This window comes from Lepus europaeus, chromosome 11 (genome assembly GCF_033115175.1).
Source record: "Lepus europaeus isolate LE1 chromosome 11, mLepTim1.pri, whole genome shotgun sequence".
Classification (NCBI taxonomy): domain Eukaryota; kingdom Metazoa; phylum Chordata; class Mammalia; order Lagomorpha; family Leporidae; genus Lepus; species Lepus europaeus.
Window position 1 is genome coordinate 51277511 of NC_084837.1, and position 26860 is coordinate 51304370.

General features: G+C 50.8%; 1 protein-coding gene across 1 annotated transcript; it reads left to right on the forward strand.

Annotated features, from left to right (window-relative positions):
• The first annotated feature begins 1569 nt into the window (after positions 1–1569).
• Positions 1570–26837, forward strand: C11H14orf93 (chromosome 11 C14orf93 homolog). The gene is made up of 7 exons (XM_062205445.1): positions 1570–1624; positions 15073–16099; positions 18021–18341; positions 24687–24748; positions 24967–25070; positions 25728–25840; positions 26116–26837. The coding sequence occupies exons 2-7, from the start codon at positions 15500–15502 to the stop codon at positions 26533–26535; spliced, it is 1620 nt and encodes a 539-aa protein (XP_062061429.1). The 5' UTR covers positions 1570–1624; positions 15073–15499; the 3' UTR covers positions 26536–26837.
• Positions 26838–26860: the final 23 nt, after the last annotated feature.

A 26860-nucleotide genomic window follows, 5' to 3' on the forward strand; every position in this document is an offset into this window, starting at 1 on the left:
AGAGAGAGAGAGGTCTTCTATTCACTGGTTCACTCCCCAAATGGTCACAATGTACAGAGCTGGGCCAACCCGAAGCCAGGAGCCAGGAGCCTCTTCCAGGTCTCCCACATGTGTACAGGGGCCCAAGGACTTGGGCTGTCTTCCACTGCTTTCCCAGGTCATAGCAGAGAGCTATATCGGAAGTGGAGCAGCCGGGACTCAAACCAAGGCCCACATGGGATGCCAGCACTGCAGGTGGCGGCTTTCACTAAGCCACAGTGTGGGCCCCTCATAATTGTTTTTTCACTGCCTAGTATCTACCATTATGTCAGCTGCGGCAGTAAAAAGCAGCTCCTAAATGGAAGTAGTTTTGACGTGTAATCTCTGATTTCCAACAGCTTACTGGGGCGAAATGACTAAAATATGTGAAACAATCAAAGTGGAATCAAGTGCTGTTAACCTGAATGAGCATGAAGTTCACGTTGGGGCCAGCATTGTGGCATAGGGAGTTAAGCCACTGCCATCCCATATGGGTGCCAGTTTGAGTCTCAGCTGTTCCATTTTTAATTCAGACCCTGCCTATGTGCCTGGGAAGCCAGCAGAAGATGGCCCAATTGTCATCTTAGTTGGAGACCCTAATAGTTTGCAGCCATCAGGGGAGTGAACCAACAGATGAAAGATCTCTCTCTCCCTATCTCTTTATCTCTCTCCGTAACTCTGCTTTTCAAATAAACCTTTAAAAAAAAAAAGTTCATGTTGACAGGAGCAGAGAGCAGTGGTCTGTGTAGAGTGAAATAGCTGAAGAAGAATGGATTAAAAAATGACCAAAGAGATGACAGGCATTGCTCCAGGCAGACAAGATCAGCTGAGAGAGGAATAATACCAGGGTGAAAAATAGAAGGCAGTGGGAACTAAGATCAAAAGTAGGGGGGAGGGGGCCAGATGAGGGTAGCTTAAAACCAGGTGCAAGCAACCAGACCTCAGCAGGAAGTGAGGGGAGCCATTTTAGTTCTTGACCCTGCGGTTTTAGCCAAGTAGAGAAAAACTGGGAGCTCAGGCCGTGCAAAAGCAACCCCCAAAGGGCAAAACGATTTTGTCATTCGGTGGAAAGATGTCTCCCATGTGAATGCTCATTTACAGGTGAGGAGCTTAAGCAATAGATGTGAGGGAGACATTTCACCTGGAAGCCAGGGTTGGGCCCCGGCGCCACATCCCTGATGTTTAATCCCAGTCTAGACTCCTACTGTTAACAAGTTAGTTTCCCAAGTTTAGCAAAGTGTCTGCGGATTGTGATGTTGGTGACGGGGGCCTGGTTTCAGGGAGGAAAAAAGATGGGGAAGGGTGAGAAAGTGAAAGGAAGGGGGTGGAGAGGGGTGGAGAAAGGCTATCGGTGCGAGCCGGGCCGCCAGGGTCCGAACGGGAGGGGTCGGGGGTCGAGCGGCCCCTAGGGGCCCCCTCCAGCCCCCGCCCCTCGCCCCGGAGGCCGCAGCCGCGGGCGCGGCGCGTGTGCTCGCGGGCGGGGCGTCCCGCGGCCGGCGGCGGCCAATCCGGGCGGGCGTCCGGGAGGGGCGGGGCTTGCCGGCTCGGGCTCCGCGAGTCCTCCTTTTTGCACACACACGAATACAAAGAGCCAAACGACCTTCGGGTATCCTTTTTCCATTTTTTTTCCTCCTTAATCTTGTGTGCGTTTTCAAAAATTTTTAAAAATAGAGATCTGTGGCAGTGCTGGGGTGAGGAAAGTGTTGCGCCGGGGGATGTGCTCTTTCCCCCATTTCTTGTGCTGTCTCTCTTCCTCTTTCTTTTTCCTGGTCGAGGTTTTGAATATACCAAGAAGTTGCGAAGCAGGAGGGCCGTGTACAACTGCTTCCAGTCAAATTGATAGCTTTTTCCTTTTTGTTATCACATTTTAAGGACTGGTAAATTTTTGTGGTTGAGGGATTTTAAGAATCGAGCCGCTGGGGAAGTGTAGATTTCTTTTTTCTTTTTCTTTTCTTTTTTTTTTTTAAGCGGGCTGAAGGGATCATGTAAATTTCTACCACGGGCATCGTTGGAGGCAGCAGAGAGATTTGAGGCTCCCTCACAAAGCTGTTTTCGTGCGTTTTACACACCCGCCCCCAGAACCAAAACCAAGTGGCTTGGACGTGGCAACTGTCCAAGACCAATAGGTTAAAGATATTGGGAGGTTACAATGGGGACACTCATTTCCCTGGGGAGGGAGGAAAGCCCTTCTTACTGTGTGTTTTGCACACACATTTTCATGAGGCCATTTCTGTGTGTGTGTGTGTGTTTACTGCAAAACGATTTCACAGAGATTTATCTTGCGGTTTATTCTTTGTGTATATGTATGGTATGTGTATATGTGTTATTTTATTTTCCAAAGGAATACTTTTGGTTTTGTGTCTGCAAAGTAGCCCCTAGGATGTGAAATTTTTTTTTTCTGTTGTGTTCCCAAATGTGATCAAAACAGGATTTCTTATGCAAAGTAGGGCTTAGTATACTTAGCACTTTCATTCTGTGTGCATTTGCTGTATTTCTCTGCTCTTCCGAAGGACCAGATTAGTGAAGCATTAGTAACTGCCAGTGAGTATGCAGTCCATGTGGCAATTTATTGAATCTGGGTCCAGGGTCGTCTTCAGGGACTGTTTTGCCTTAAGTGGTTTCGCTTTTTACTGTCTCACGTTCTTCAATGTACAGCTGTGTATATTTGGGCCTTTCTGTGTGGTTTGGTTGGTGTGTTCGGAAGGGCAAGTTCTCTCTTGGCTTTTTGACAAAATGGTCGTTCATTGGTTAAGATTTGTTTGAAAAGCTCCACAGCTGGCCAAATATCAGGGGGAAAAATCCAGTCAAGCCCAATTTGCAGAGTCTATCCGCCGTGGTGGTGATGGGGTGAGGGCAGGGGTGGGGTGGAGGAGGCCAGGAGAGGCAAAAGCAAGTAACAGGAGGCATGCGAAATGCATTTTGGTTCTCAGGCTGCATTTTTTGGAATGGAAAACCTTCTCCCCATGTCTAAGAGTCACAGAGAAAAAGTGTGAGCCCTAGAGAACAGGCTTGGCAGACTGCTGGTGTAGGAACCCTAGTCTCCCATCCTGCTGTCCCCCATATAGGAAGGAGTCCTAGAGAAAACACCTCTAGCCCAGGCTGTGTCACAGGTTGGAGTGAGAGAGCTTGGGAAGCCTGCAGGGCGAGGAGGGAGAAACTGGAACATCACAAGTGTAGTAGCAATCAGGAGATGAAAAAGATCTACTGGAGAATTCCAGTTTCATTACAACAGACCCTCTGCGGGAGCGTAGTACCTTCTCATTCCTCCAGCAGTGTGCAAGACACCCCAGTAACAACTGCAGTAAAATTATTTGTACAAGGTCTGGAAATTTATCATAGAGTGGCCCTGAATGGGCCCTCTGGGTTGCTTACCTTACTGAGTGAGGTTTTGTGTGTGTCTGTGTGTGTGTATTTAATTCCCTAGCAATGCTAGTCAGAGCAGTGCGAGTAAATCCTGGCTCCTCTCTGGGTCCCACAAGTTGAGTCTTGCGTTTCTTTGAGCTCTGGTCTCTTCTAGAGTCATGGGAGTGATGGGACTTTCTGCCGGAGGTATCCCCTTTCCGACTCTTGTCTGCGTCACCTACTTTTAGCTTCTGAGGACACTGGGGTACACAGCCCGTGCCCGGCTTCCGAGGCTATTGGGTTTCTACATCTTGGAACTCAGGCTTACTATAGCCAACGTCCTCGCTTTGAGTTTCTTTGTAAGAAAGAATTCCTCCCAAGATCAGTAGTTGGCTTGGCCTTCTTACCAAAGAAAAGCCAATCTAAACTCTTGTTCATTTAACCTGGGAGTCCGCGGGCCCCTAGAGATGAAAAGTTGTTTAAGAGGAACTTTCAGCGCCCTCTCAAAGATTTGTAACCCTGGCCAGCAGGAACTAAAAGTCGGCCGCCACCAAACGTATGAAACCGATCTGTGGTCACCATATTTATAGTCGTGTACACACAGCTTTGCAAGCGGCGGAGAACAAAAGCAAGTAAACAAAAAAGCAAAAAATGGCGTCTGACGGCCTTGAAAAAGCCTCGCAGTCGTGTGCCTCCCTGAAGAGGCCCCTCCCCTCCCTTGCTCTTTGAGTGACTGTGACTTACAGCCAATAGGATCCCCTAGACCTGCTCCCGCCCATTCCGCAACCGCCAATCAACGGGAGCCAGAGGGCCAGCTGGGCGGTGTCTTGCCGCGTGAGTGCGCGGGCCAGGTACACGCACAGGCGGTGCTGACTCCATCGTCCGCGTGCGCGCCTGGCTGAGTCAGCGGGCGCGGTAGCGAGGGGCACACGCGGAGGAACGCGTGTAGGGCTGTTTAAGTGGGGCCCCGCCGCGAGCGCTGCTGTGGTCACGTAGTCCACCTACGGCGATTTAGCAAGAACCCCCACCGCGCTTCGGGCTGTTCCGGCCTCTGCCTCCCTCCCCGAAATCGCCCCGTTTCTGTGGGGCCCCCGGGGCCTCTGGCTGCCCACAGTAGGGGTCGCCCGGTCCCCTGCGGGTCTCCGCCCCGGGCGACGCCGCCCGTCCTAGCCGAATCACGCTGTCTCCTCGGAAATGGTTCTGCTGTCCCCGGTGCCCGCCTTGACATCTTTGACTAATATTTAATCAGCTAACATTTACCCAGGGCCCCGCAAGACACAGGATAGACTTCTGGGAGCTGGTTTTTGCTTTCTCAGTCTCTCCAGAAATACAGCAAGAATCCTGTATGTCAGGCATCTTCCTATGAAAACCTGAAACCCAGAAAAAAAAATTTTTTTAACGATTTCTTTATTTGAAAGAGTTACAGAGAGAGAAAAAGATCTAGTGTCCTCTGGTTCACTCCCCAAATGGCCACAAAGGCCAGGCCCGAGCCCAGCTGAAGCCAGGAGCTTCATCTCCCAAAGCGCTTGGGCCATCTTCAGCTGCTTTCCCAGGCCATTAGCAGGGAGCTGGGAGGGAAGTGGAGCAGCTGGAACAGTAACTGGTGCCCATGTGGGAAGGCAGCTTTACCTGCCATGCTGCAACACCAGCCCCCTGAAACCACAGCTTTTGATCCTCCCAAGTTGTGCTTTACCAAATGTACATGAAAAATGACTTTGGTCTGCTTCCTCAAACTCTCATCCTACTGTGTGAGTATACTTGGGATTTGCAGATTACAAAGAGTCCTCTTTAAGACCCCACTCTATCCTGTGGGTCTTTTTACCCCTAAAAATGAGGTCTTGGATTTTTTTTTAAAACAGATCTTAAATCAGATACTCAAACTGTAGGAAAAGAATATTTTTTGCTATTTATGCTATTTTCTCACCTGCTCTATTTGTGATAAGGCACCCATTTCTGATAGAAATAGGTTTTGAGAGGACTCCAACAGATGGGCCATTTTGCACCCAAAGTGGAAGAGCAGGGCTGACTGGCATGGCAGGAGCTTGAAGTGGCCTTTTTCCTTTTTTATTTCATAAAATAAAGATTATGATATGAATTGCCATGCTTTCAGTAATCACATTTAAGGAAGTCCATTTCTAGCCTGACCTGAATGAGTCAAGGGCCCATTATAAAAACATAGATCATCTCAGTGATACCATATCATACACATCTATTAAATAGGGAGAAAACTTTTATTTTTCATAGTTTGGAGGTGAACTCAGTCGTGCAGAAAATTCAAACTCAGAATGGGGAGAAAGCAAGCAAGGGAGCTGCCAAGAAGATGATATATTTAGTACTAACAAAAATACATGTGACTCAGGAGGAAAGGGATAGTTAAGCTTATGGACAGTCTCACCCTGAGCTGTCTATAGGAGATGAGCTTTCTTTTTTTATCTAACTGTGTGTGAAAAAATATCAAAATTATTGAAAAGTACATTTTCAGGCTCATTTCACATGTATTAAAATTAGACCAATACTGAAGTGAATGAACCTCCGGCATGTATTTTATGAATGGCTGAGTCTGACATCTATTGTCATTTTGTCTTGGCAACTAACTCATCATAAGATTAAAGATTTTTTTTTTTCTTAATACCAGTCCTACAGATTGATAGCATTTTACAAAAGGCACATGTATTATTCTATGATGGTCAATCTTAGTTTGTTACTAGTTTTTCTTTCTTGAACAGAAATATGAACTCTTGGCTTTAAATTATCTAACAATCTGGAACTGCAAACGTTGACAGCCTTAATACAGAATAATAATGATACCGCCGTGGCCTGGATCATTTACTGGTGTTAACCACTGCTTTGCCAAACATGCTGGGGATTGATTGCTTCATGGATCAGTGACTTAGATATATATTTGAGAATAAAAGTACCAGAATAAAGTCTAGGTGTGTTCATAACATCGGCAGGGTTCAGTGGGCTAGAAAACTTTCAGCTAATGTAGAAAAAAGTGAGAGTAATTATGTTTGGTCTAGAGCATTAAAAAGGAACTCAACAGGTTGTGGCAACAGATAATGCAGTCGTGTCTACTGTAAAGTTATTTTATCCATTTGAATTCTGCATACTGAGAAAAAAAATCTGTCTCCATAGTAAAAAGCATCCCAGTTTCATACAACTGACTCTCCTCTGTACACCCAGTGAAGTTGGCCCACCTGGAGTCATTGTTTACATCTCTGAGGGAACATCTCTGAGTGAGGAGCTTGCCCTTCTTTCTCACACCCAAAGGATCCTTAAGGAAGAAAACTTAAAACCTTTCCTAATGTTTCACTCTTTACTTTTACACTAGCCTTATTCCTTCTCTGTATACACACACACACAAACACACACACAGAGATGCTTTCTGTGCCTTGGAAATACTTTAACTCCTAAAGCCTCTTTTTTTTTTTTTTTTTTTTTAAGATTTATTTATTTGAAAGTCAGAGTTACATAGAGAAGGAGAGGCAGAGAGAGAGAGAGAGGTCTTCCATCTGCTGGTTCACTCCCCAACTGGCTGCAACGGCCAGAACTATGCCAATTTGAAGCCAGGAGCTTTTTCCAAGTCTCCCAAGTCGGTACAGGGGCCCAAGGACTTGGGCTATCCTGTATTACTCTCCCAGGCCACAGCAGAGAGCTGGATCGGAAGTGGAACAGCCAGGACTCGAACCGGCGCCCACATGGGATGCCGGCACTGAAGGCGGTGGCTTTACTCGCTAAGCCACAGCACCAGTCCCAATCCTTCCTTCCTTTCAAAGTTAACCTACAGATGAGTCTTGCTTTCATTTTGTTGCAATCTGATTGTTCTTTTGTCTGCTGAGTGGTGTCACTCCTCTCTGGTCATCATAGACAAGTCAAATGTATTTTTTTTTATTTTTTTTATTTTTTGACAGGCAGAGTGGACAGTGAGAGAGAGACAGAGAGAAAGGTCTTCCTTTGCCGTTGGTTCACCCTCAAATGGCCGCCGCGGTAGGCGCGCTGCGGCCGGCGCACCGCGCTGATCCGATGGCAGGAGCCAGGTGCTTCTCCTGGTCTCCCATGGGGTGCAGGGCCCAAGCACTTGGGCCATCCTCCACTGCACTCCTGGGCCACAGCAGAGAGCTGGCCTGGAAGAGGGGCAACCGGGACAGGATCGGTGCCCCGACCGGGACTAGAACCCGGTATGCCGGTGCCGCAAGGCGGAGGATTAGCCTAGTGAGCCGCAGCGCCGGCCCAAATGTATTTTTTTTTTTTAATTTTTAATTTTAATTTTTATTTTTTGACAGGCAGAGTGGATAGTGAGAGAGAGAGACAGAGAGAAAGGTCTTCCTTTTTGCCATTGATTCACCCTCCAATGGCCGCTGCGGCTGGATCATCGCGCTGATCCGAAGCCAGGAGCCAGGTGCTTCTCCTGGTCTCCCATGCGGGTGCAGGGCCCAAGCACTTGGGCCATCCTCCACTGCCTTCCTGGGCCATAGCAGAGAGCTGGCCTGGAAGAGGGGCAACCGGGATAGAATCCGGCGCCCCAACATGGACTAGAACCCAGTGTGCTAGCGCCGCAAGGCGGAGGATTAGCCTGTTAAGCCACGGCGCCGGCCCCAAATGTATTTCTTTAATTTTCATCTTCCTTAACCACCCTGCTGCACTTCCCACCATTGATTAGATTCACTTTCTTGACATTTTCTCTACTTTGGCTTCCATAGACTGTTTTGCTCCCACCTTACTGACCATTCTTTCTCAAGTTTCTCTTTAAAGGAAGCCTCTTCGTAGGATTGGCATAAGGTACTGTCCTTGGCTGTTGATCTAACTTTACACTCGCTCATTCAGCCTCCCAGTTTCAACCATAATCCCCCTGCTAAGGGCACCAAATCTGCATTTCAGCTCTGACCTTCCTACCATTTGTGTTTTTCAGTCCTATTCAGTTGTTTTCAAGATGTTACACTTAAAGATGTTGCTATCTGTTGAAATTGATCTTTTAAGATAAGATTTATGTATTTATTTGAAAGAAAGAGAGACAGATTTCTATCCTCTCATTCAATCTCCAAATATCCACAATAGCCAGTACTGGACTAGGCTGAAGCCAGGAGCCAGGAACTCCATCTGGGTATCCTGCATGGGTGACAGGGACCCAAGTACTGGAGCCATCGTCTGCTGCTTCCCAGATACGTTATTGGGAAGCTGGATCAGAAGTGGAGGCAGAACTTTATCCCAGACACTCAGATGTGGGATGCAGGCATCCCAAGCAACAGCTTAACCCTCTGTGCCACAGTGCTCACCTCAGTATATTAATGTATATTTATTAATTTTCATTTGTTTTAAAAGCAGAGACACACAGACAGACACAGATCACAGACAGAGAGAAATCTTCCATCTGCTGGTTTATTCCCCAAATGCTCACAACAGCTGGGGCTAGACCAAGCTAAAGCCAATCCAGATCTCCCATGTGGGTGGCAGGGACTCAAGTGCTTGGGCCATCACCTACTGCCTCCCCGGGTGCATGTTAGCAGGAAGCTGGATCTGAAGCAGAGCCAGACTCAAATCCAGGCATGCCGATATAAAAAGCAAGTCTCCCAAGCCATCTTAACTGCTGTACCAAATTCCCACCCCTGAATATTTTTTTTAAAGATTTGTTTTAGCCGGCACACCGGGTTCTAGTCCCAGTCAGGGTGCCGGATTCTGTCCCGGTTGCCCCTCTTCCAGGCCAGCTCTCTGCTGTGGCCAGGGAATGCAGTGGAGGATGGCCCAAGTGCTTGGGCCCTGCACCCCGTGGGAGACCAGGATAAGCACCTGGCTCCTGTCTGCGGATCAGCGCGGTACACCGGCCGTGGCGGCCATTGGAGGGTGAACCAACAGCAAAGGAAGACCTTTCTCTCTGTCTCTCTCTCTCACTATCCACTCTGCCTGTTTAAAAAAAAAAAAAACAAAAAACAAAAAACTCTTAAAAAAAAAAAAGATTTGTTTTATTTATTTGAAAGGCAGAGTTACAGAGAGAGAGAGAGAGATCTTCCATCTTCTGGCTTACTCCCCAAATGTCTACAACAGCGAGGGCTGGGAAGCCAAGGAGCCAGGAGCTTGTTCTGGGTCTCCCACATGGGTGCAGGGGCCCAAGCACTTGGGCCATCCTCCACTAATTTCCCAGGCACATTAACAGGGAGCTGGATGGGTAGTAGAGCAGCTGGGAGTTAAACTGGTGCCTGTATAGGATGCTAGCTTCCCTGGCAGCGGCTTTATCTACCATACCACAAGCCTGGCTCCTGAAATTTAACATATTAAATAAATGCACATCTCTTATAGCATACAGGGGCTTCCTCTCAGCTGCCTCATACCTGTTGAATATTCAGTGGTGAAGGCTTGTGTATGTGACCTCAGGTTGTGATCTTCTTTAACATTTATTTATTTTAGTCTTTGAGAGGCAGAGAGAGAGCGCTCATCCCTTAATTCAGTCCCTAAATGGCAGGAGAGCAGGGAACTGAAATCAGGTTGCCCACGTGGGTGGCAGGGACCCAAGGACTCAAGCTTTCACTGCCTCCCAGGGTGTGCATCAGCAGGAAGCTGGAATCCGGAGCAGAGCTGAGACATGAACTCAGGCACCTGCTGTGGGATGTGGGCATCCCGAGTGATATCTTCACTTGTGTGCCGAATGCCCACCCAGGTTTTTTTTTTTTTTAAGATTTATTTATTTATTTGAAAGACTTACACAGAGAGAGAAGGAGAGGCAGAGAGAAAGAGAAAGATCGTCCATCGCTGGTTCACTCCCCAGTTGGCCGCGACAGCCAGAGCTGTGCCGATCTGAAGCCAGGAGCTTCTTCCGGGTCTCCCACGCAGGTGCAGGGGCCCAAGGACTTGGGCCATCTTCTACTGCTTTCCCAGGTCACAGCAGAGAGCTGGATCGGAAGTAGAGCAGCTGGGATTCGAACCGGCACCCATATGGGATGCTGACATTGCCGGTAGCTATGCCACAGTGCCAGCCCCACCCCTCCCAGGTTTATACGCTTGACGTCTTTAACCAGTATCTTCACATACAAACCCCTCCTCTCCCACCAACATTTGTCAAGTAAAGACATGTCAGCTCTTCCCCCAGGTGTTGAACTTTCGCGTCCACAACCCCCATTCTCATCAAGTCACTCCTGAGTCAAACAGCCTCCTGCGAGCTTCCAGTCCGTGATTTCCAGGTCCTCTTACCGTGTAAGCCCCTGTGCTCCCACGCCTCACGCGCTCTGTTAGGGCCTGTGATGTTTGTTGTGTTCTCTCCAGAACGTGTTAGCACCCTACCCCTTCCTCCCCTACCTTGTTCAAGGCTCAGCTGCACATTTTCCTGCTGTAAGAACTCCTTGTTACACTCATGTGATTTTACCCTTTGATCTTTTTGTTATTTGAACTGATTCCTCAGGAATTTCTCAGTCTGTGTGTGTTTTGCTTTTTGCTTTCGATAGGCTAAATCTGGGACACTCCATGGTCTGTAGACATTCCCATTTTTTAGTACCCTGTAAGCTCCTTGCCTGCGAAGACCTGGTCCCTTTATTTGTGTGCCTCGTCAGGTGGCAGTCCATTCTGTGGATTCATCCTTTGGCGGAGGGTTTTTGGAAACACTTCTCTTTCCCTTTTCATTTGCTTGCCTTCTCTAATGGAGATGTATCCCGCTAATGAAATGAGTGCTTTGTTTGTAATCACCTCCCCAGCATTTAAATTGTTATCTGGTTAGTAAATAGAATGTGAAATACTCCTTTATTACTTGCTGACCCCAATTTCTTTCCATGTCTTAGCGTTGAGGTGGGAGACCGTAGTCAGAGGCAGCGGAATTAAGTCAGCAATAGTGTCCATGGAAACCGAGAGCTATTTGAATGCCCACTATGCTACACTGTACTTGGCCAGGCTTTTATGGACAGGTTTGTATACCTGTTGCTCTGAATGTGACAATACAAAATGGACGTAGTGTGGTGATATGCAAAGTAGACAAGCAGAAAAAATACTAAGCAGCACAGTGGACTCAGATAGGAAAATACATTTTGCATAAAAAAATTGCAGTTAACTATTATCCTTAGTCTAAGGTCAAGCCATCACAGTAAATAAGTTACAAATACTCTTTTTCTCAGTTACCTTGCCAATATCACAGGAGGCTATGTATCTGTAAATGTATGCTTCTTTTCTTGAGATTTCCTTATTTGGAAAGCAGAGTTACACACACACACACACACACAGTGAGCTCCTATTGCTGATTCACTCCCCAAGTAGTTGCAATGGGCTACTTTGGGCCAGGCCGAAGCCAGGAGCCTGGAACTCCACCCGAGTCTCTTACATAGGTGCCAAGTGCCCAAAATACCCAGGCCATCCTCCACTGCTTTCCCAGGCACATCAGCAGGGAGCTGGATCAGAAGTGGAGCAGCCAACCAGTACTGCAACAGAGGCTCACATAGGATGCCTGTGTCACAGCCGGCGACTTAACCCGCTGCACCACAACACTGGCCCATGTAAATGCTTTCTTTGTGAATTGAATTTATTGTTTCTTAGAAATGTGGTATTAAATGTAGGCACCAGTTTCCACCAGTTCTGTTTTTAGCCATTGCATTGTATTGAAGATTATGGGTGTCCTGGGTGAGACACAAAAGGTCAGGGCATGAGCATAGCCCCAGCTGCTGTGTGTGGAGCACGGACTGCGTGCCAGTCTGTGGGTGCCTTGCATATGTGATTGAAATCTTCACAGAAACACCCCAGGTAGGCAGAGCTGAGAAAACGAGGACTCAGGAAAATGAAATCATGTGCTTAAGTTCACACAGCTCATAAATGATGCAGCCAGACCAAAACTCCTTTTTTGTTTTAACCTCCATTTCAGTGCTATTTCAGAAAGAAGTCTGAGGGGCTGTCGTGTGGAGTAGCAGGTTAAGCCTCTGCCTGCTTCGCCGGCATCCCATACAGGTGCTGAATCGAGTCCCAGCTGCTCCACTTCCAATCCGGCTCCCTGCTAATGCACCTGGGAAAGCGGTGGAAGGTGGCCCAAGTGCCTGGGCCCCTGCATCCACATGGGAGACCCAGAGGAAGCTCCTGGCTCCTGGCTTTGGCCTGACCCAGCCCTGGCCATTCCAGCCATCTGGGGAGTGAGCCAGCAGATAGAAGATCTTTGTCTATCATCCTCTCTCTATAACTCCTTCAAATAAATAAAAAGATAAATCTTTAAAATAAAAATAAAAAAGAAATAAAGAAGACTAAGAATGTAGCAGTTATCACTTTGAAGCCAGAAAGGGGTTAGGTAACCTATGCAGCGTCTCAACCTGATGCATCCTGATTTTTTAAATGATTGATTTATTTATTTGAAAGTCAGAGTTAGAGGGAGAGAGAGAAATCTTCCATCTACTGGTTCAGTCCCCAAGTAGCCACAATGGCTTGGGCTGGACCAGGTTGAAGCCACAAGCCCAGAACTCCATCTGGGGCTCCTACATGGGTGGCAGAGCCGCAATTACATGGGCCATCTTCTGCTGCCTCTGCAGGCACATTAGCAGGAAGCTGAATTGGAAGCAGAACAGCCGGGACTCAAACTGGTGCTCTGAAATGGGATGCCAGCATGGTAGGCAGTGGCTTAACCTGCTGTGCCACAATTCCAGCCCTGTATCGTAATTTCTGATTTGATAAATACTGAAACCAGTTGGCAAGCATGTGCACCCAATATGTACTATCACCAAATATAACTTTTTAAAAATATTTATTTTTTTTTGAGAGGCAGAGTTATAGACATAGAGAGGGAGAAAAAGAGAACTTCAATCCACTGCTTCACTCCCCAAATGGCCGCAATGGCCAGAACTGGGCTGATCTGGGACCAACAGCCAGGAGCTTCCTGGGTCTCCCATGTTGGTGCAGAGGCCCAAGCACTTGGATCCTCTTCCACTGCTTTCCTAGGCCATTAGCAGGGAGCTGGATTGGAAGTAGAGCAACTGGGACCCAAATGCCAGCACTGCTGGCAGAGGCTTAGCCTGCTACGCCACACGCGGGCTCCCGAATATAACTTTCCTCTTTTTCCGGCACCTATGTTTCAGACTAAACTTGTGTGGTGTTAGCTTAAAGTAAAATAAAATAAATAAATAAATAAAAACTGGGGCGGATATTTGGCACTGTGACCAAGGCCGCCTGGCCTGCCCACGACCCGTATCAGAGTGCCTAGGTTCACATCTTGGCTTCACTCTGATGATAGTTTCTCCTAATGCGCATCCTGGGAGGCAGTGTTGATGGCTCAGCTACTTGGGTCCCTGCCACCCACGTGGGAGACTCGGATTGATTCACCCTGGATTGAGTTCTGAGCTCCTGACTGGCCCCGCTGTGGCTGTTGGAGGTATTTTTCTCTCCTGTTTCTTTGCCTTTCAAATAATAATAATTAAAAAAAATGCTTTAAAAAAAATGCTTTGAGAGCAGTCTAGGCCTTTATTTAGGAAAGAAAAGAATACATAAATGATCCATCCATGTAAATTGACATAGAATCGCTCAGTGCTTTCCCTTAACCTTTAGTTTTAATTTGGTTTAACCTTTAGTTTCAGGTTTAGCTATGCCTCCCAGTGACTCGAATGACAGCAAAGTTGTAAATGGTTTGTGTTAGGTTCTTACAAGAAGTGAATATATGGCAGAGAAAAGCCATTTCTTCGATACGAAGGGTGAAAAGAGCAAATTAAAGACTATTTTTTAATAACCAAGTGTAATTAAAATGCATTGTCATATTTATGTTTTAGTACCTCAGAGGCATCGATATTGCCTATTTCTGAAATGAGATTGCTGATTCAAAAGAAAAAAAGAAAAAACCAAAAGCCTTGATGTTATAGAACTTTCTCCTAACCTCCTCCTCTCCTTTTAATTGTGACGTTATGATATAATTTAGAGTGTAAGATAGGACTGTGTCTTGGGGAAATTGTAAGCATACTTGAGGTTTTGTTCTTTTTTGCGTAATCAAGTATCAGCAAACGACAATATTTATGAAATGGAAGCCTGCTCCTTTGTTTGTTTGTTTTCTTTCCCCCCTGGAGTGGTTGAGTTGCCTCACACCAGCAACAGCAGAGAACAGCAGCTTGGCTCCTCACTGCCACTCTGACTTCTGCTAGGAGCTGGTCCTGTGGGCACCGTGCAGCCCTTAGCAGCGTAGATGCTGCTGTGCAGCTGTAGAGATGGGAGGGCCGGAGCTGAATGCTCTGGGCTGATGGCCGGAGGATTCGGGACCACTGGTCTCCTCGGCAGGGGCCATGACAGCAAGAAGCTGTGGCATCCTGGGTCCCCCCAGCTCAGTTCCCCACCCCCACCCCAAAGCATTAATGACAACAGTGAGACGCCGGCCAGTGGCACGCAGAGGGCTGTTGTGATCGATGCATTCCTTATTTAGGAGCCTCCGAATGCATCTGTATGAAAATGATAGAGAAGGTTGCAATCATGATTCTTTATGTCAACAAGAAGTGGTATCGGTTAAGAAGAAAAAATCCAACACTAGATTGAAAGTAGCAATAACGGGATTCTGCTGTCTTCCCCTGACCTTGAAAGAGACATATCCCCTTGATGCACGTGGCTTCTCTGCACCGGGGGTAATGCGTGCTCCTAGGTGCTGCCGGGCAGATGAGATACCTGTGCGGAGCCTTCGGGAACGATGTCACAGCCATCAAGGGCAGTGCTGTTATTACGGTGAGGCTGGTGAAAGGGAGGAGAGGGGAAGACAGATCTTCATTTGCTTCCTTAATCTCCTAATCTTTCCAGATGCCAGTGGATCCTTTCGGGTCCCCAGTCTGTCCTGTAGGGGGCGGCACGGGGGGTGCCACGCGTGGGTGCAGTGAGAACGCCTTGTGCCCACTGACGGTGTGCTCAGCGAGGCCCCTGGAGGCATCGCGGTAAGGGCTGAGTGCGGCAGCCGGGAAGCACAGCATCTGCAAATACAAGAAGGAATCCTTCCCCTCCGCAGGCCATGAGGGGCAGCCATGGCCTGTGTGCTGCGCCCCGGCAGGCATGCGTCTCCACAGCACCCACAGCTGGGGCCCCGCGCTCCTCTGACCACCCTCAATGAGAAAGAAGAGTGACGCACAAGCGGCCAGTGTGTGCGTCTCACCAGCCTCTTGAGGCCTGTGGACTAGAGACATCCTTGGCAGAGGCCCCCCGGTGTGAGCGCGCGGGCACCACACCTGTCGCCATGTCCTTCAGTGCCACCATTCTCTTCTCCCCTCCCAGTGGCAGCGAGGCCAGATGCTGCTGCTGTGCCTGTAAAAGCGAGACTGGCGGAGGCAGCACAGGCTCTCAGGGGGGCAATCCTCCACCCAGCACCCCCATCACGGTGACTGGCCACGGCCTGGCCGTGCAGAGCTCCGAGCAGCTCCTGCATATCATCTACCAGCGGGTGGACAAGGCCGTGGGCCTGGCCGAGGCCGCCCTGGGGCTTGCCAGGGCCAACAACGAGCTGCTAAAACGTCTCCAGGAGGAAGTGGGAGAGCTCAGGCAAAGCAAAGTGCCTGCCCCCGAGGAAGATGGCGAAGGCCGGACGCACAGCTCCCCAGCCCGGGAGACAGGGCCTCTCAAGGAGAGCCCTGGGGAGGCCTGCAAGGCCCTGTCTGCCGTGGAAGAGGAGTGTGACAGCGTGGGCAGCGGCGTACAAGTGGTGATCGAGGAGCTGCGGCAGCTGGGAGCAGCCTCCGCCGGGGGGCCCGGGCCTCTGGGCTTTCCGGGCCCGCAGAGAGACCTGCGGCTCCCTGGCTGTGCCCTGGCCACGGGGGAGGGCCCCCCGCTGCTCAGCCCTGTGAGTATGGTGGCCACTCCTGAGCACGTGGCCGGGCCTTTCTCGCTCTGCTTCCTCTCTGCTTTCCTTCCATCCTGAGAGCTTCCTTAGGCACACGCTTGTGCCTTCTGGCTAGTTGGCGTTCCTGCTCCCTCCCCGAGCTGGCAGCCGCCTTGGCAGGAGGTCCTTTATAGTGGTGGTGACGAGGTGGCCTCCGCTCCCTCTCAAGAGCTCCGCATGGCACCTTCTCCTCCGCAGCTGGCTCAGCGGCTCTTCGGGCCCTGCCTCTCCTGGCGAGAATGCCTGCCATGCACAGACGGCTCATTCATATTTGATCACGGCCCTCTGCTTGCCAGGAGGAATTCAGCAGAGAGCGAGAGCGAGATGGGAGTGTAGACAGGAGAGAGGCAGAGGAAGGGAAGGTGAGAGGGAGAGGACAAGGATACAGATAATAGCCGGGTACGCAGAGGGAAGGAGGCAGGCAGAACTGAGAAAGTGCAAACAGGAGGCCTGGAAGAGAGCGAAGCCACGTGGAGGGGCGAGGAAGGGAACAGCATGCCACAAAGCGGTGGGCAGTTGAGAGTTAACGGTGACAGAGGCAGAGGGATGAGAAAAGAGCAAGCGCCGGGATTTGCGAGCAGAAGACAGCCATGCCCTGTGCTGTCCAGCTCTCCCTGCTCCAGGCCCCAGTGCGCAGGGAGACCCGCAGAAGGTCACGTGGGGAAGGGCCGAGAGGAGATGGAGCCAGCGCAGAGATCCTAGAGCTGCGAGATGGCAGAAGCCGGCGGCAGGGCTGTTAGCCCTCTCTGCCCTTTCTCACCTCCTGCTCCCCCCGCAGCAGGGCTGAGAGCCCCACTGATGAGTAAAGGGGCTTGAGATGAGAACTCCCAGCCCATCTGTTGGATGAGACGAATCGCTCCCACCACTCCTACCCCAGTGGAGGGAGGCCACTGGCCACTGCGCTCCCGAAGGCACAGCCACATTGGGCAGTGGCCGCTGCCACACACCCATCTCGGGACTCACAGTGGTCTGGGCCCACTGTCTGCAGGCTAGCTGGCCGGGCGTGGCCCGGAGCTGTGGGTTCTTGGAGGCAGGGCCGCCTTCCAAGCCGACAGGATGGAATTAGATTTCACAGCACAGAAAGCAGCTCACAGGTCTATAAATCTCCGCCTCCTCCCCCGCTTCTCTCTGTGTGCACGCGGTGTTTTTTTCTCCCCCACTTTCACCGTTTTGTTTTCTTGGCTGCAGAAATCCCCCCTCCTTTCTTCTCTCTCTCTCCCTGTGCCCCTCCCTCCTTTCCTTGTCCTGGATGTCCTTGAGTGAGGGCACCAGCAGTCGGGGATGTCAGGGCCGTGACAGTTGGACGTGGCCAGGGCAGGAGCCAGAGCAGGGCTCAGGTTGGCCCCGGGAAGGGAATGGACAGTGGGGAGGGCGCTGCCCGGGCCGGCCTCTCTGGGGATCCCCGGGTTTACCGCCCCTGCCTTGCTCGTGTCTCTCCCTTCTCCTCTCAGTCATTGTTTCCGCTTTATTTTCTTCTCCCCCTTTCGCTTAGTTTCCCTTTCTTGTCATCACCTCCTCCCCTGTCCCTTTTAGATCAAACACTTGCCTAGGGGCATCCACAGCCAGGAGCCAGCCATCGAGGACCACCCACAGTCAGAGCCTGAAACATGCCTTGTTCTTGTGGGAGACCCTCGGAACAACCCCCCTGGCCTCTGTACATATAAGAAGTGTTTGCCCAGCCCTGAGCTCTGTACACGCAAGAAGTGTTTGTCCAGCTGCCCCACAGGGGTCCTGGAGAAGCGGGCCGGTGAAGACTGTGCTGGGCACCCCTCCTCCCCACTCCGCGCCTTTCCACTCTGATCACTAGTTCTGGCCAGAGAATGGTGGCGGCCCAGCAGTCCCTAAGCCTGGCTGGCTAACGCGTTATTCCCTGTGTTCTCAGCTGGTGGATGACTACGTGGCCTCCGAGGGTGCAGTACAGCGGGTGCTTGTTCCTGCTTATGCCAAGCAACTCTCCCCAGCCACCCAACTGGCTCTCCAGCGGGCAGCCTCAGAGACAGGGCCAGAAAATGGAAGCAAGCTGCCACCGCCCTGCCCCGAGGACGTGCTCAGCGCTGCGGCTGCTTTGGACGGTGCCTTGGAGGAGCCAGGCCCTGGGAGCACAGGGGAGCTGAGACACTCCCTCGGGTTCACTGCTTCCCCGTGCAGGACACGGGGGAGCGGGCAGAAGAACTCCAGGCGCAAGCGGGATCTGGTACTCTCTGTGAGTGAGCCTGATTTCTATCCTTTTCCTTAAGCCTCCTTGTTGGATGCCCCTGGCATGGGAGGGACAAGGAGATGGGTCATTTGCAGCCCTACAGAGATAGTCTCCCTGCTATCAGTGGACTGTCTAGACATTTTCCAGATAAAATTATATCTTCCTCCTAAAGAACAGGGAATTATATCATCTCCCCCCACCCCACACACACACCCCAGGGCTCTAATCGTTTTGATGGGATAATCTTTAAGGGATTCAGCTGATTGATCACCAAAAGGTACTACTGGGACTGCCTACAAATTTAGCCGGTGTGCGGGGTTTGGGGCAGAGGGCCCCACGGGGGAAAGGCCAAGCTGTCTTGAGATGGTCTCAAGCCCGTGGGAGGCACTCCGCTCTATTAAACAGGTTTAGAGGTCCTAGCCATTCCATGAGCTCTTGACAGGGCCGGCGCTGGCCTGAATCAGGTCTGCGGGAAACCTGCTCCTCGTGGCTGGGAGCCCTCCGAACACTGCTGAGCCAGGAGCCCCGGGCCTGGAGGCTGACCCCAACTGGGAAATCTGTTAGGCCAGGAGTTCTGCACCTGGGGCTGATTTGGCCCCCAGGGGACATCTGGAGATATTTCTGGTGTCTGCAAGGAGCCAGCAGGTTGGGAAGGGAAAGAGGAAGCTGTGGACATCTAGTAGGCAGAGGCCAGGAACTCCGCTCAGCATCTTCCGGCAACAGCCCCCACCCCCGCACCATACCCCCATAGCAAAGAAGTCTCCAGAAAGTCCACAGTGCAGAAGCTGAGGAACCTCCCAGGGTGACCACAGTCTTCTGGATCAACTGTGTACCCCAGAGCTTCTTCCTAGTAACTGTGGGGATGCTCTTTGGCCATGTGGTTAATGTTCACATACTGTTCATGTTGCCCACGGTCAGCCTGGTTAATGGCTGATGTGAAGTGACGTGACTGGGAGTCCTGGTTGGGAGTGGAAGTCACCACCCACATCCACCCTAAATCCCATCAAAATACACAGCCCATTGCTTCCAGTGCCTTGAGAACAGCTGCTTGCCACTTATACTTCCTTTATTTGTATTATTTCCTTCTTCCTTCTCGTTTTCCTCAGAGATTCAGCCCTTCCTCTCCCGTCATGGGATGTATCGTTGTACCTGAAGGTTCTTTTTCCCTGGGAAGACCCCATTCATAATCAGCACTGACTTGTTTTCCAGCCTCATTTCAGATTTTGATTACAGGAGATGAGTATAGCTTCTCTGTTACGGATTTGGGACCAAGAAGGCCCCCTCTGGCTGTCAGCAGTAGAAATGGAGCCATGTACCCACAAATGCATTCCTAGAGATTCCCCCAAACCTCTAAGGGTTTCAATCATAAGCAAATGTGACACTTAGAATTTACATAAAATTGGCCGGCGCCGCGGCTCACTAGGCTAATCCTCCGCCTTGCGGCGCCGGCACACCGGGTTCTAGTCCCGGTCGGGGCACCGATCCTGTCCTGGTTGCCCCTCTTCCAGGCCAGCTCTCTGCTGTGGCCAGGGAGTGCAGTGGAGGATGGCCCAAGTGCTTGGGCCCTGCACCCCATGGGAGACCAGGAGAAGCACCTGGCTCCTGCCATCGGATCAGCGCGGTGCGCCGGCCGAAGCGGCCATTGGAGGGTGAACCAACGGCAAAAAGAAGACCTTTCTCTCTGTCTCTCTCTCACTGTCCACTCTGCCTGTCAAAAAAAAAAAAATAATAATAATAATAATAAAAAAAGAATTTACATAAAGTCCAGGTTTTTCTCAGCACCTTGCTGCTGCTCCTGCCCACGGCTTCCAGGGAGAGGCACAGTGGAGGCCTGGCTTCTGCCCTCCCCCCGGCCAGCAGCTGGGAGGGCTACACACACTCGATGCCAGCGCTGGCACAGGAGTGAGGGGACCAGGCCAGGGGTTTTGCTGCCCCCCGCAGAGGGAGGTTTAAGGTGTGACTGTGCCAGGCTGTGGGTTTAGCCGGGAAGGGGGAGCTGCAGACCCTCGCTGTAGGTCTTCAGCTCTGGGAAGGCGTCAGAGGGGCATCTCGCCAGACTGCCAGGCTTCCCGAGTGCTGCCGCCAGGGACCCTGTGGCCCCAGAGAACCAAGGCTGAACTCGTAATTCCTTGGAATGCTGCGGATCCCAGCCATCCCTCTGGGAAGGATGTTTATTTTTAGCTCAGTCCAGAGGCAGGTGAGCCTGCAGCAGCCTTCCCAGTCGCAACACTTATTGTCTAGAGTATTTTCCTTTTCCACTTCAAGCCTGGTTGGATTTCTATCAGCTGATCTCTTCCAAGCCACTTGAATTGGAAGCTATGTAACACCTCTTTTCCCTTCTTCTTTTTAAAATGTTTATGTATTTTTATCTGCTTGAAAGGCAGAGCAAGAGAGAAAGAGAGCTCTTCCACCTGCTGGTTTATTCCCCCAAAGCTCACAACAGCCAGGGGTGGCCAGGCTGAAGCCAAGAACCCGGAACTCCATCCAGGTCTCCCCCATGGGTGCCAGGGGCCCAAGGGCCTGAGCCATCATCTGTTGCTTCCCAGGATTCATGAGTGGGTAGCTGGATCAGAAGCAGTGTAGCCAGGACTTGAACAGGCACTCCAATATAGGATGTGGGTGTCTGAAGTAGTGGCTTAACCCACTGTGCTACAACACCTACCTGTTTCTTTTTTTATCTGAAACTGTCCCAAATTTTTGCTGAAGCATTCATCTTTTTCTTTGTGATCTCTTAAGTTTGAAACTCTAAGAGATAAAATAACTATGTCAACTATGAAGCTAGTACAGTAACAGTTCTCTTCATAGAGGGGAGACCCTGGCCACAAAGAATTTGTAGTACCTTTTTTTTTTAAAGATTTATTTATTTTTTAATTTTTTTCTTTCTTTTTCCAAAGATTTATTTATTTAATTGAAAGTCAGAGTTACACACAGAGAGAGAAGGAGAGGCAGAGAGAGAGAGAGAGAGGTCTTCCATCTGCTGGTTCACTCCCCAATTGGATGCAACGGCCGGAGCTGTGCCAATTTGAAGCCAAGAACCAGGAACTTCTTCTGGGTCTCCCCCATGGGTGCAGGGGCCTAAGGACTTGGGCCATCTTCCACTGCTTTCCCAGGCTGTAGCAGAGAGCTGGATCAGAAGTGAAGCAGCCGGGACTCAAACTGGTGCCCATTTGGGATGCCGGCACTGCAGGCCGCAGCTTTACCCACTAGGCCACAGTGCCAGCCCCTAAGATTTATTTAAATATTTGAACGGCAGTCACAGAGAGGCAGAGGCAGAGAAAGAGAGAGGTCGTTCATCTGCTGGTTCACTCCTCAATTGCCACAATGGTTGGATCTGGGCTGATCCAAAGCCAGGAGCTTCTTCTGGGTCTCCTAAGTGGTGCAGGGTCCCAAGGACTAGGGCCATCTTCTACTGCTTTCCCAGGCCATAGAGGAGAGCTGGATTGGAAGCGAAGCAGTCAGAACTCAAACTGGTGCCCATATGAGATGCCAGCACTGCAGGCGGTGGCTTTACCACTATGCCCCAGCGCCGGCCCCAGCTCCGTAGTACTTTCTTAAGTTGGTCTGGCCAGTCAGCCTTAGCAGTAGAAGGACAAACAGGATTTCTGAGTAAGGGGCTGAAACCCCTAGGTCAGGATATGAATCCGTTAAGTTGGGCCTAGGGAACGTGCATTGACTGAGGGAGCTTGGCACAAAAATATAATCAGAAACAACAAAACTAAATGTAGTCAGAAGCAATGTAAATGCCCTGCATTAAAGTTCAAAAGCAAGTTACAGCACGAACCCCTTGACCTTGAGAGCGGGGGTGCGGCTGCCGAGGAAAGGTCACGCCCCTTGGAGTCCACCCATGGCAGTGCAGAGATGTGCTCAGGGAAGGAATGCTACATCGGCCATCTGATGCACTCAGCTGGTGCATCAGATCAGCTCCAGTTGCCACACTGTTAACAGGGACCCTGGCAAACCAGAGAGCCTCGGGCTTGAGAAGGAGCCGGCCAGCAAACCGCGAGGAGTGGCTGATAGATGTGGGGTGTGTAGACCGGATGAGGGAGCAGTTGGGGAGGACTTGGAAGCCAGCTTTAGATGTCTCAGGTGCGATTCTGTACAAACTGGGGTCAGATTTTGGATCAAGTGAGGCAAAACTTTTCAACAATTAGGGGCAGGTGTTTGCCGAGGTGCTATGATGCCCTCAACCCATATCAAAATGCTTGGATTTGGTTCCCTGCTCTTGACTCCAGCTTCCTGCTAATGTGTGCCCTGGGGAGCAGTGGTCATGGCTAGCACAGATGGGTTCCTGCCAGCCACATGGGAGACCTGGTAAAGCTGAGTCCCCAGCTTTACCCCTAGGCTGTTGTGGGTGTTTGGGGAATGATGCAGAGGATGGGAGACCTCTCTCTCTGCCACTTGAAAAAAAAAAAAAATTAGGAAAGGTCAATGATACAAGATGTGTATGGGCAACACTGAAAAACAGCCTGTTTAATGATGTGAAAGCAGCTGGCGCTGCAGCTCACTTGGCTAATCCTCCGCCTGTGGTGCTGGCACTCCGGGTTCTAGTCCAGGTTGGGGCACCGGATTCTGTCCCGGTTGCCCCTCTTCCAGGCCAGCTCTCTGCTATGGCCCGGGAAGGCAGTGGAGGATGGCCCAAGTGCTTGGGCCCTGCAGCCACATGGGAGACCAGGAGGAAGTACCTGGCTCCTGGCTTCGGATCGGTGCAACGCGCTGGCCGTAATGGCCATTTGGGGGGTGAACCAATGGAAGGAAGACCTTTCTCTCTGTCTCTCTCTCACTGTCTAACTCTGCCTGTCAAAAATAAAAATGATGTGAAAGCAAGGTTGAGTGAAATAGTCTCCAATATCCTTTCCAAGTCACATTTCTGTTATTTTAGACATGTTTTTCCGATCATGGTGTATACCCCTGGGATGTGCAAAGGTATATGGAAAGCCATGGTCAAACCTGGGGCCACTTTCTTGGGTTATCCGTTTTACTAGAGGATTTTGGAACATTTTACATATGTATTTAAGGATATTTATTTATTTATTTATTTAGACAGGCAGAGTGAACAGTGAGAGAGACAGACAGAAAGAAAGGTCTTCCTTTGCCGTTGGTTCACCCTCCAATGGCCGCTGCGGCCGGCACGCTGTGGCCAGTGCACTGTGCTGAGCCGATGGCAGGAGCCAGGTGCGTCTCCTGGTCTCCCATGGGGTGCAGGGCCCAAGCACTTGGGCCATCCTCCACTGCACTCCCTGGCCATAGCAGAGAGCTGGCCTGGAAGAGGGGCAACCAGGACTAGAACCCGGTGTGTTGGTGCCGCAAGGCGGAGGATTAGCCTGTTGAGCCACGGTGCCAGCCTGATATTTATTTATTTTAAAGGCAGAGTTACAGAGAGAGGGAAAGACAGAGATCAGTCTACCCTCCACTGGTTCACTCCCACATAGGTACCATGGCCTGAGCTAAGCCAGGCAAAGCCAGGAGCTAGGAACCCCATTCTGGTCTTCCACATAGGTGGCAGGGCCCAAACACTTGGGCCATCTTCCACTGCTTTCCCAGTGCACTACCAGGGAGCTGGATCAGAAGTGAGCAGCTGGGACTCGAACCAGCACCCATATGGGATGCTGGCATCACAAGTGGCAACTGACCCTGCTGTGCCACGATGCCCAGACTTTTTATATTGAAAAAAATACAGGAGTGGGCAATTGGTACAGTGCTCAACTTGCCGCTTGGGATTCCCACATCCCATCTTGGAGTACCTGAGTTCAAGTCCCAGCTCCACTTCCAATTCCAGCTTCCTCTTATGTGCACCCTGGGAGGCAGCAGGTGATGGCTCAAGTGATTGGGTCCCTGGCTTCTGGCTTCAGTCTGGCCCAGCTCTGCTGTTGTGAGCATTTGGAGAATGAAGCAGTGGATGGAAGATCTGTCTGTATGCTTTTCAAATATTTAAAAAATAAAAAGATATATTTTGAAGAAAGGTTTAACATATACAAGAGCAGGAGACTCTAAGAGATGTCTACTTGCAGGAGCCCAAATTGCATATTCGGCAGCTCCTTGCCTTTAGGGCTATGTTCATGGAAATGGTTGAGCCCTCTGCTCTAGGGCTCACATTTTTCAGGAGAAGTAAGACCAGGGATGATCATGCAGTCTTAACACAAGTTGAATGGAGGAGGGGGGCAGAGCCCCATTATAAATACCAGCTTGGATAGTGTCTCTGGCTAAGACATGGTATGTGCAAAAGTGGTCCCTGGGCTACCAGGGGATTCAGGCAGAGCCCCAGAGGGGTAACCCCTGTACCTCCCCAGAGACCCGAGGAGAGTTTCCCATAACATCTATCCTGGGCTTGATTCTTTTTTTTTTTCCCCCTAGAAATTGGTTCACAACGTGCACAACCACATAACCAATGACAAGCGATTCAACGGGTCTGAAAGGTACGATCCTCTTGTGGAAGAAGCAGCACCAGGGGCTCTGGCAAGGTGGAGGGAGTAGTGGGAGACATCGCAGTCCGACCACAAGGCTGAGGGTTCACCTGGCCCGGGTCCTGTGTGTCCTGTCTGAGGCCATGGAGGAATTTACCGCAATGGGTATCTCTGCTTGGCTGTTAAAAAAAAAAAGCCAGCTGTCTTACTCACTCTCTTCTCATTGGCAGCATCAGGTCCTCTTGGAATATCTCCGTAGTGAAGTTCCTTCTGGAAAAGCTCAAGCAGGAGCTGGTGACCAGTCCCCACAACTACACTGACAAGGAGCTGAAAGGTGAGTCAAGGCGAGCTAATGCCCAGCCACACTCCTTCCCATTCCCAGCCAGGGGAGACACATGATGGAGCTGAGTTAGAAAACAGTAGGTTTACAAACATTTTGGGGGGCTATTTTTCTCACCGATAGTATATTCACAGAATTATCTCAAATTGCCATTTATTCCTACACACAGTGTGAAATGGAAATGGGAAGAGGAAAGGGCTAGAACACCTCTGTGCGTTGTGTCTACACAGGGCTTGAGTCGGTGGCGTCCCTAGGGGCGGAAGGAAGCCAGGCCTGCCCTTTGGTCCCTAAATACTACATCCTAGGCTTTCCGCTTTCCCAGCCTCTCCTGTTATTTGCAGCCATCCCCGAGGTATTAGGAAAGCTCCCGCTGGGAAAGTAGCCATAATCTGCTGTCGGTGAATGGCAGTGGGGGTGGGTTTAATGGGGCAGGTGGGCACAGAAGGGCTGGAGTTGTCCTGTTCCTGTGGGCAGTATTCTGGAGGATGGAGGTTGAAACCAAAGAGGAAAGAATGGAGGCCATCGGGTTCGCTGAGAAGGCCCCCGTGGAGAGCAGCACCTGCCCCGGCTCTGCAGGGCCAGGGCAGACTCCCAGGCCGAGGGCCACTGTCTGAGAGGGCCCTGTTCTTGTGCCCCGTCCCCACCCGCCAGGTGCCTGTGTGGCCTACTTCCTCACTAAGCGGCGTGAGTACCGCAACTCTCTGAACCCCTTTAAAGGCCTGAAGGAAAAAGAGGAGAAGAAACTTCGAAGCCGCCGATACCGGGTAGGTTTCAGGGCCTTCCTTTCACGATGCTGAACCCTAAACCCTCATAAGCCACAGCAGGAAGGGCCAGAGGCCATGGCATCTGAGACGAGGTGGGAGAGCCTGGGATACGGGCCGAGAGAAGACGAGGAGGGTGAGCCAGTTCTAGGTGTGACTTAGGCACTGGCCTCCCTTGGGCAGCTGCACCCAGCCTAGCTCCCCAGCCGTACCGTGCATCCCAGTCTAACCCCCAGTCCCTTGCTCTTCCTCCCCCCTGTCCGGGGCTCCTCCCTTAGCTTTTCGCCAACCGATCCAGCATCATGAGGCATTTCAGCCCCGAGGACCAACGCTTGTGGAAGGATGTGACGGAAGAGCTGATGTCGGATGAGGAGGACAGTCTTAATGAGCCGGGGGTCTGGGTGGCCCGCCCGCCCCGCTTCCGGGCCCGGCGCCTCACAGAACTCTGCTACCACCTGGACGCTAACTCCAAGCACGGCACCAAGGCCAACCGCGTGTATGGGCCGCCCTCAGACAGACTGCCCTCTGCTGAAGTGCAGCTCCTCCCACCAGAACTCTACAACCCTAATTTCCAGGAGGAGGAAGATGAGGGAGGGGAGGAGAATGGACCCGTCTCCCCATCTTTTGACCAACCCCACAAAACCTGCTGTCCTGACTTGAACTCGTTCATTGAAATCAAAGTAGAAAAGGATGAGTGAAATCCGTAGCCAGGAATGACTCTGGCTTCTGCCTCTCCCCATGTCCCAGAAACGGGCAGCTGGGGGGGTACCCCCTGCAGCCCGAGAAAGCCAGTCATCTCTCTTCACAACACAGTCTCCACTGGGAGTGGAAACTGGGCGCTCTGACAAGATAAAAGGACTGATGTAGAAGGGGAGACCTCCCCGCACTGGGAATGGCAAGCCAGAAAATGCTTATTCCTAAGCACAAAAGGTGCCTCGGAGGAGCCTGGGAGAAGAGGAGGAGGCTGGGTGTAAGAAACATGAAGCCTTCTTGACATATACTCCTGTCTCTGAGTCTGTTTTT

Coding starts and splice junctions, on each gene's coding strand:
- C11H14orf93 (XM_062205445.1), top strand. CDS start 15,500: ATGTCCTTCAGTGCCACCATTCTCTTCTCCCCTCCCAGTGGCAGCGAG. Junction 18,342..24,686: donor AGCGGGATCTGGTACTCTCT/GTGAGTGAGCCT, acceptor TTTTCCCCCTAG/AAATTGGTTCACAACGTGCA. Junction 24,749..24,966: donor CGATTCAACGGGTCTGAAAG/GTACGATCCTCT, acceptor TCTCATTGGCAG/CATCAGGTCCTCTTGGAATA.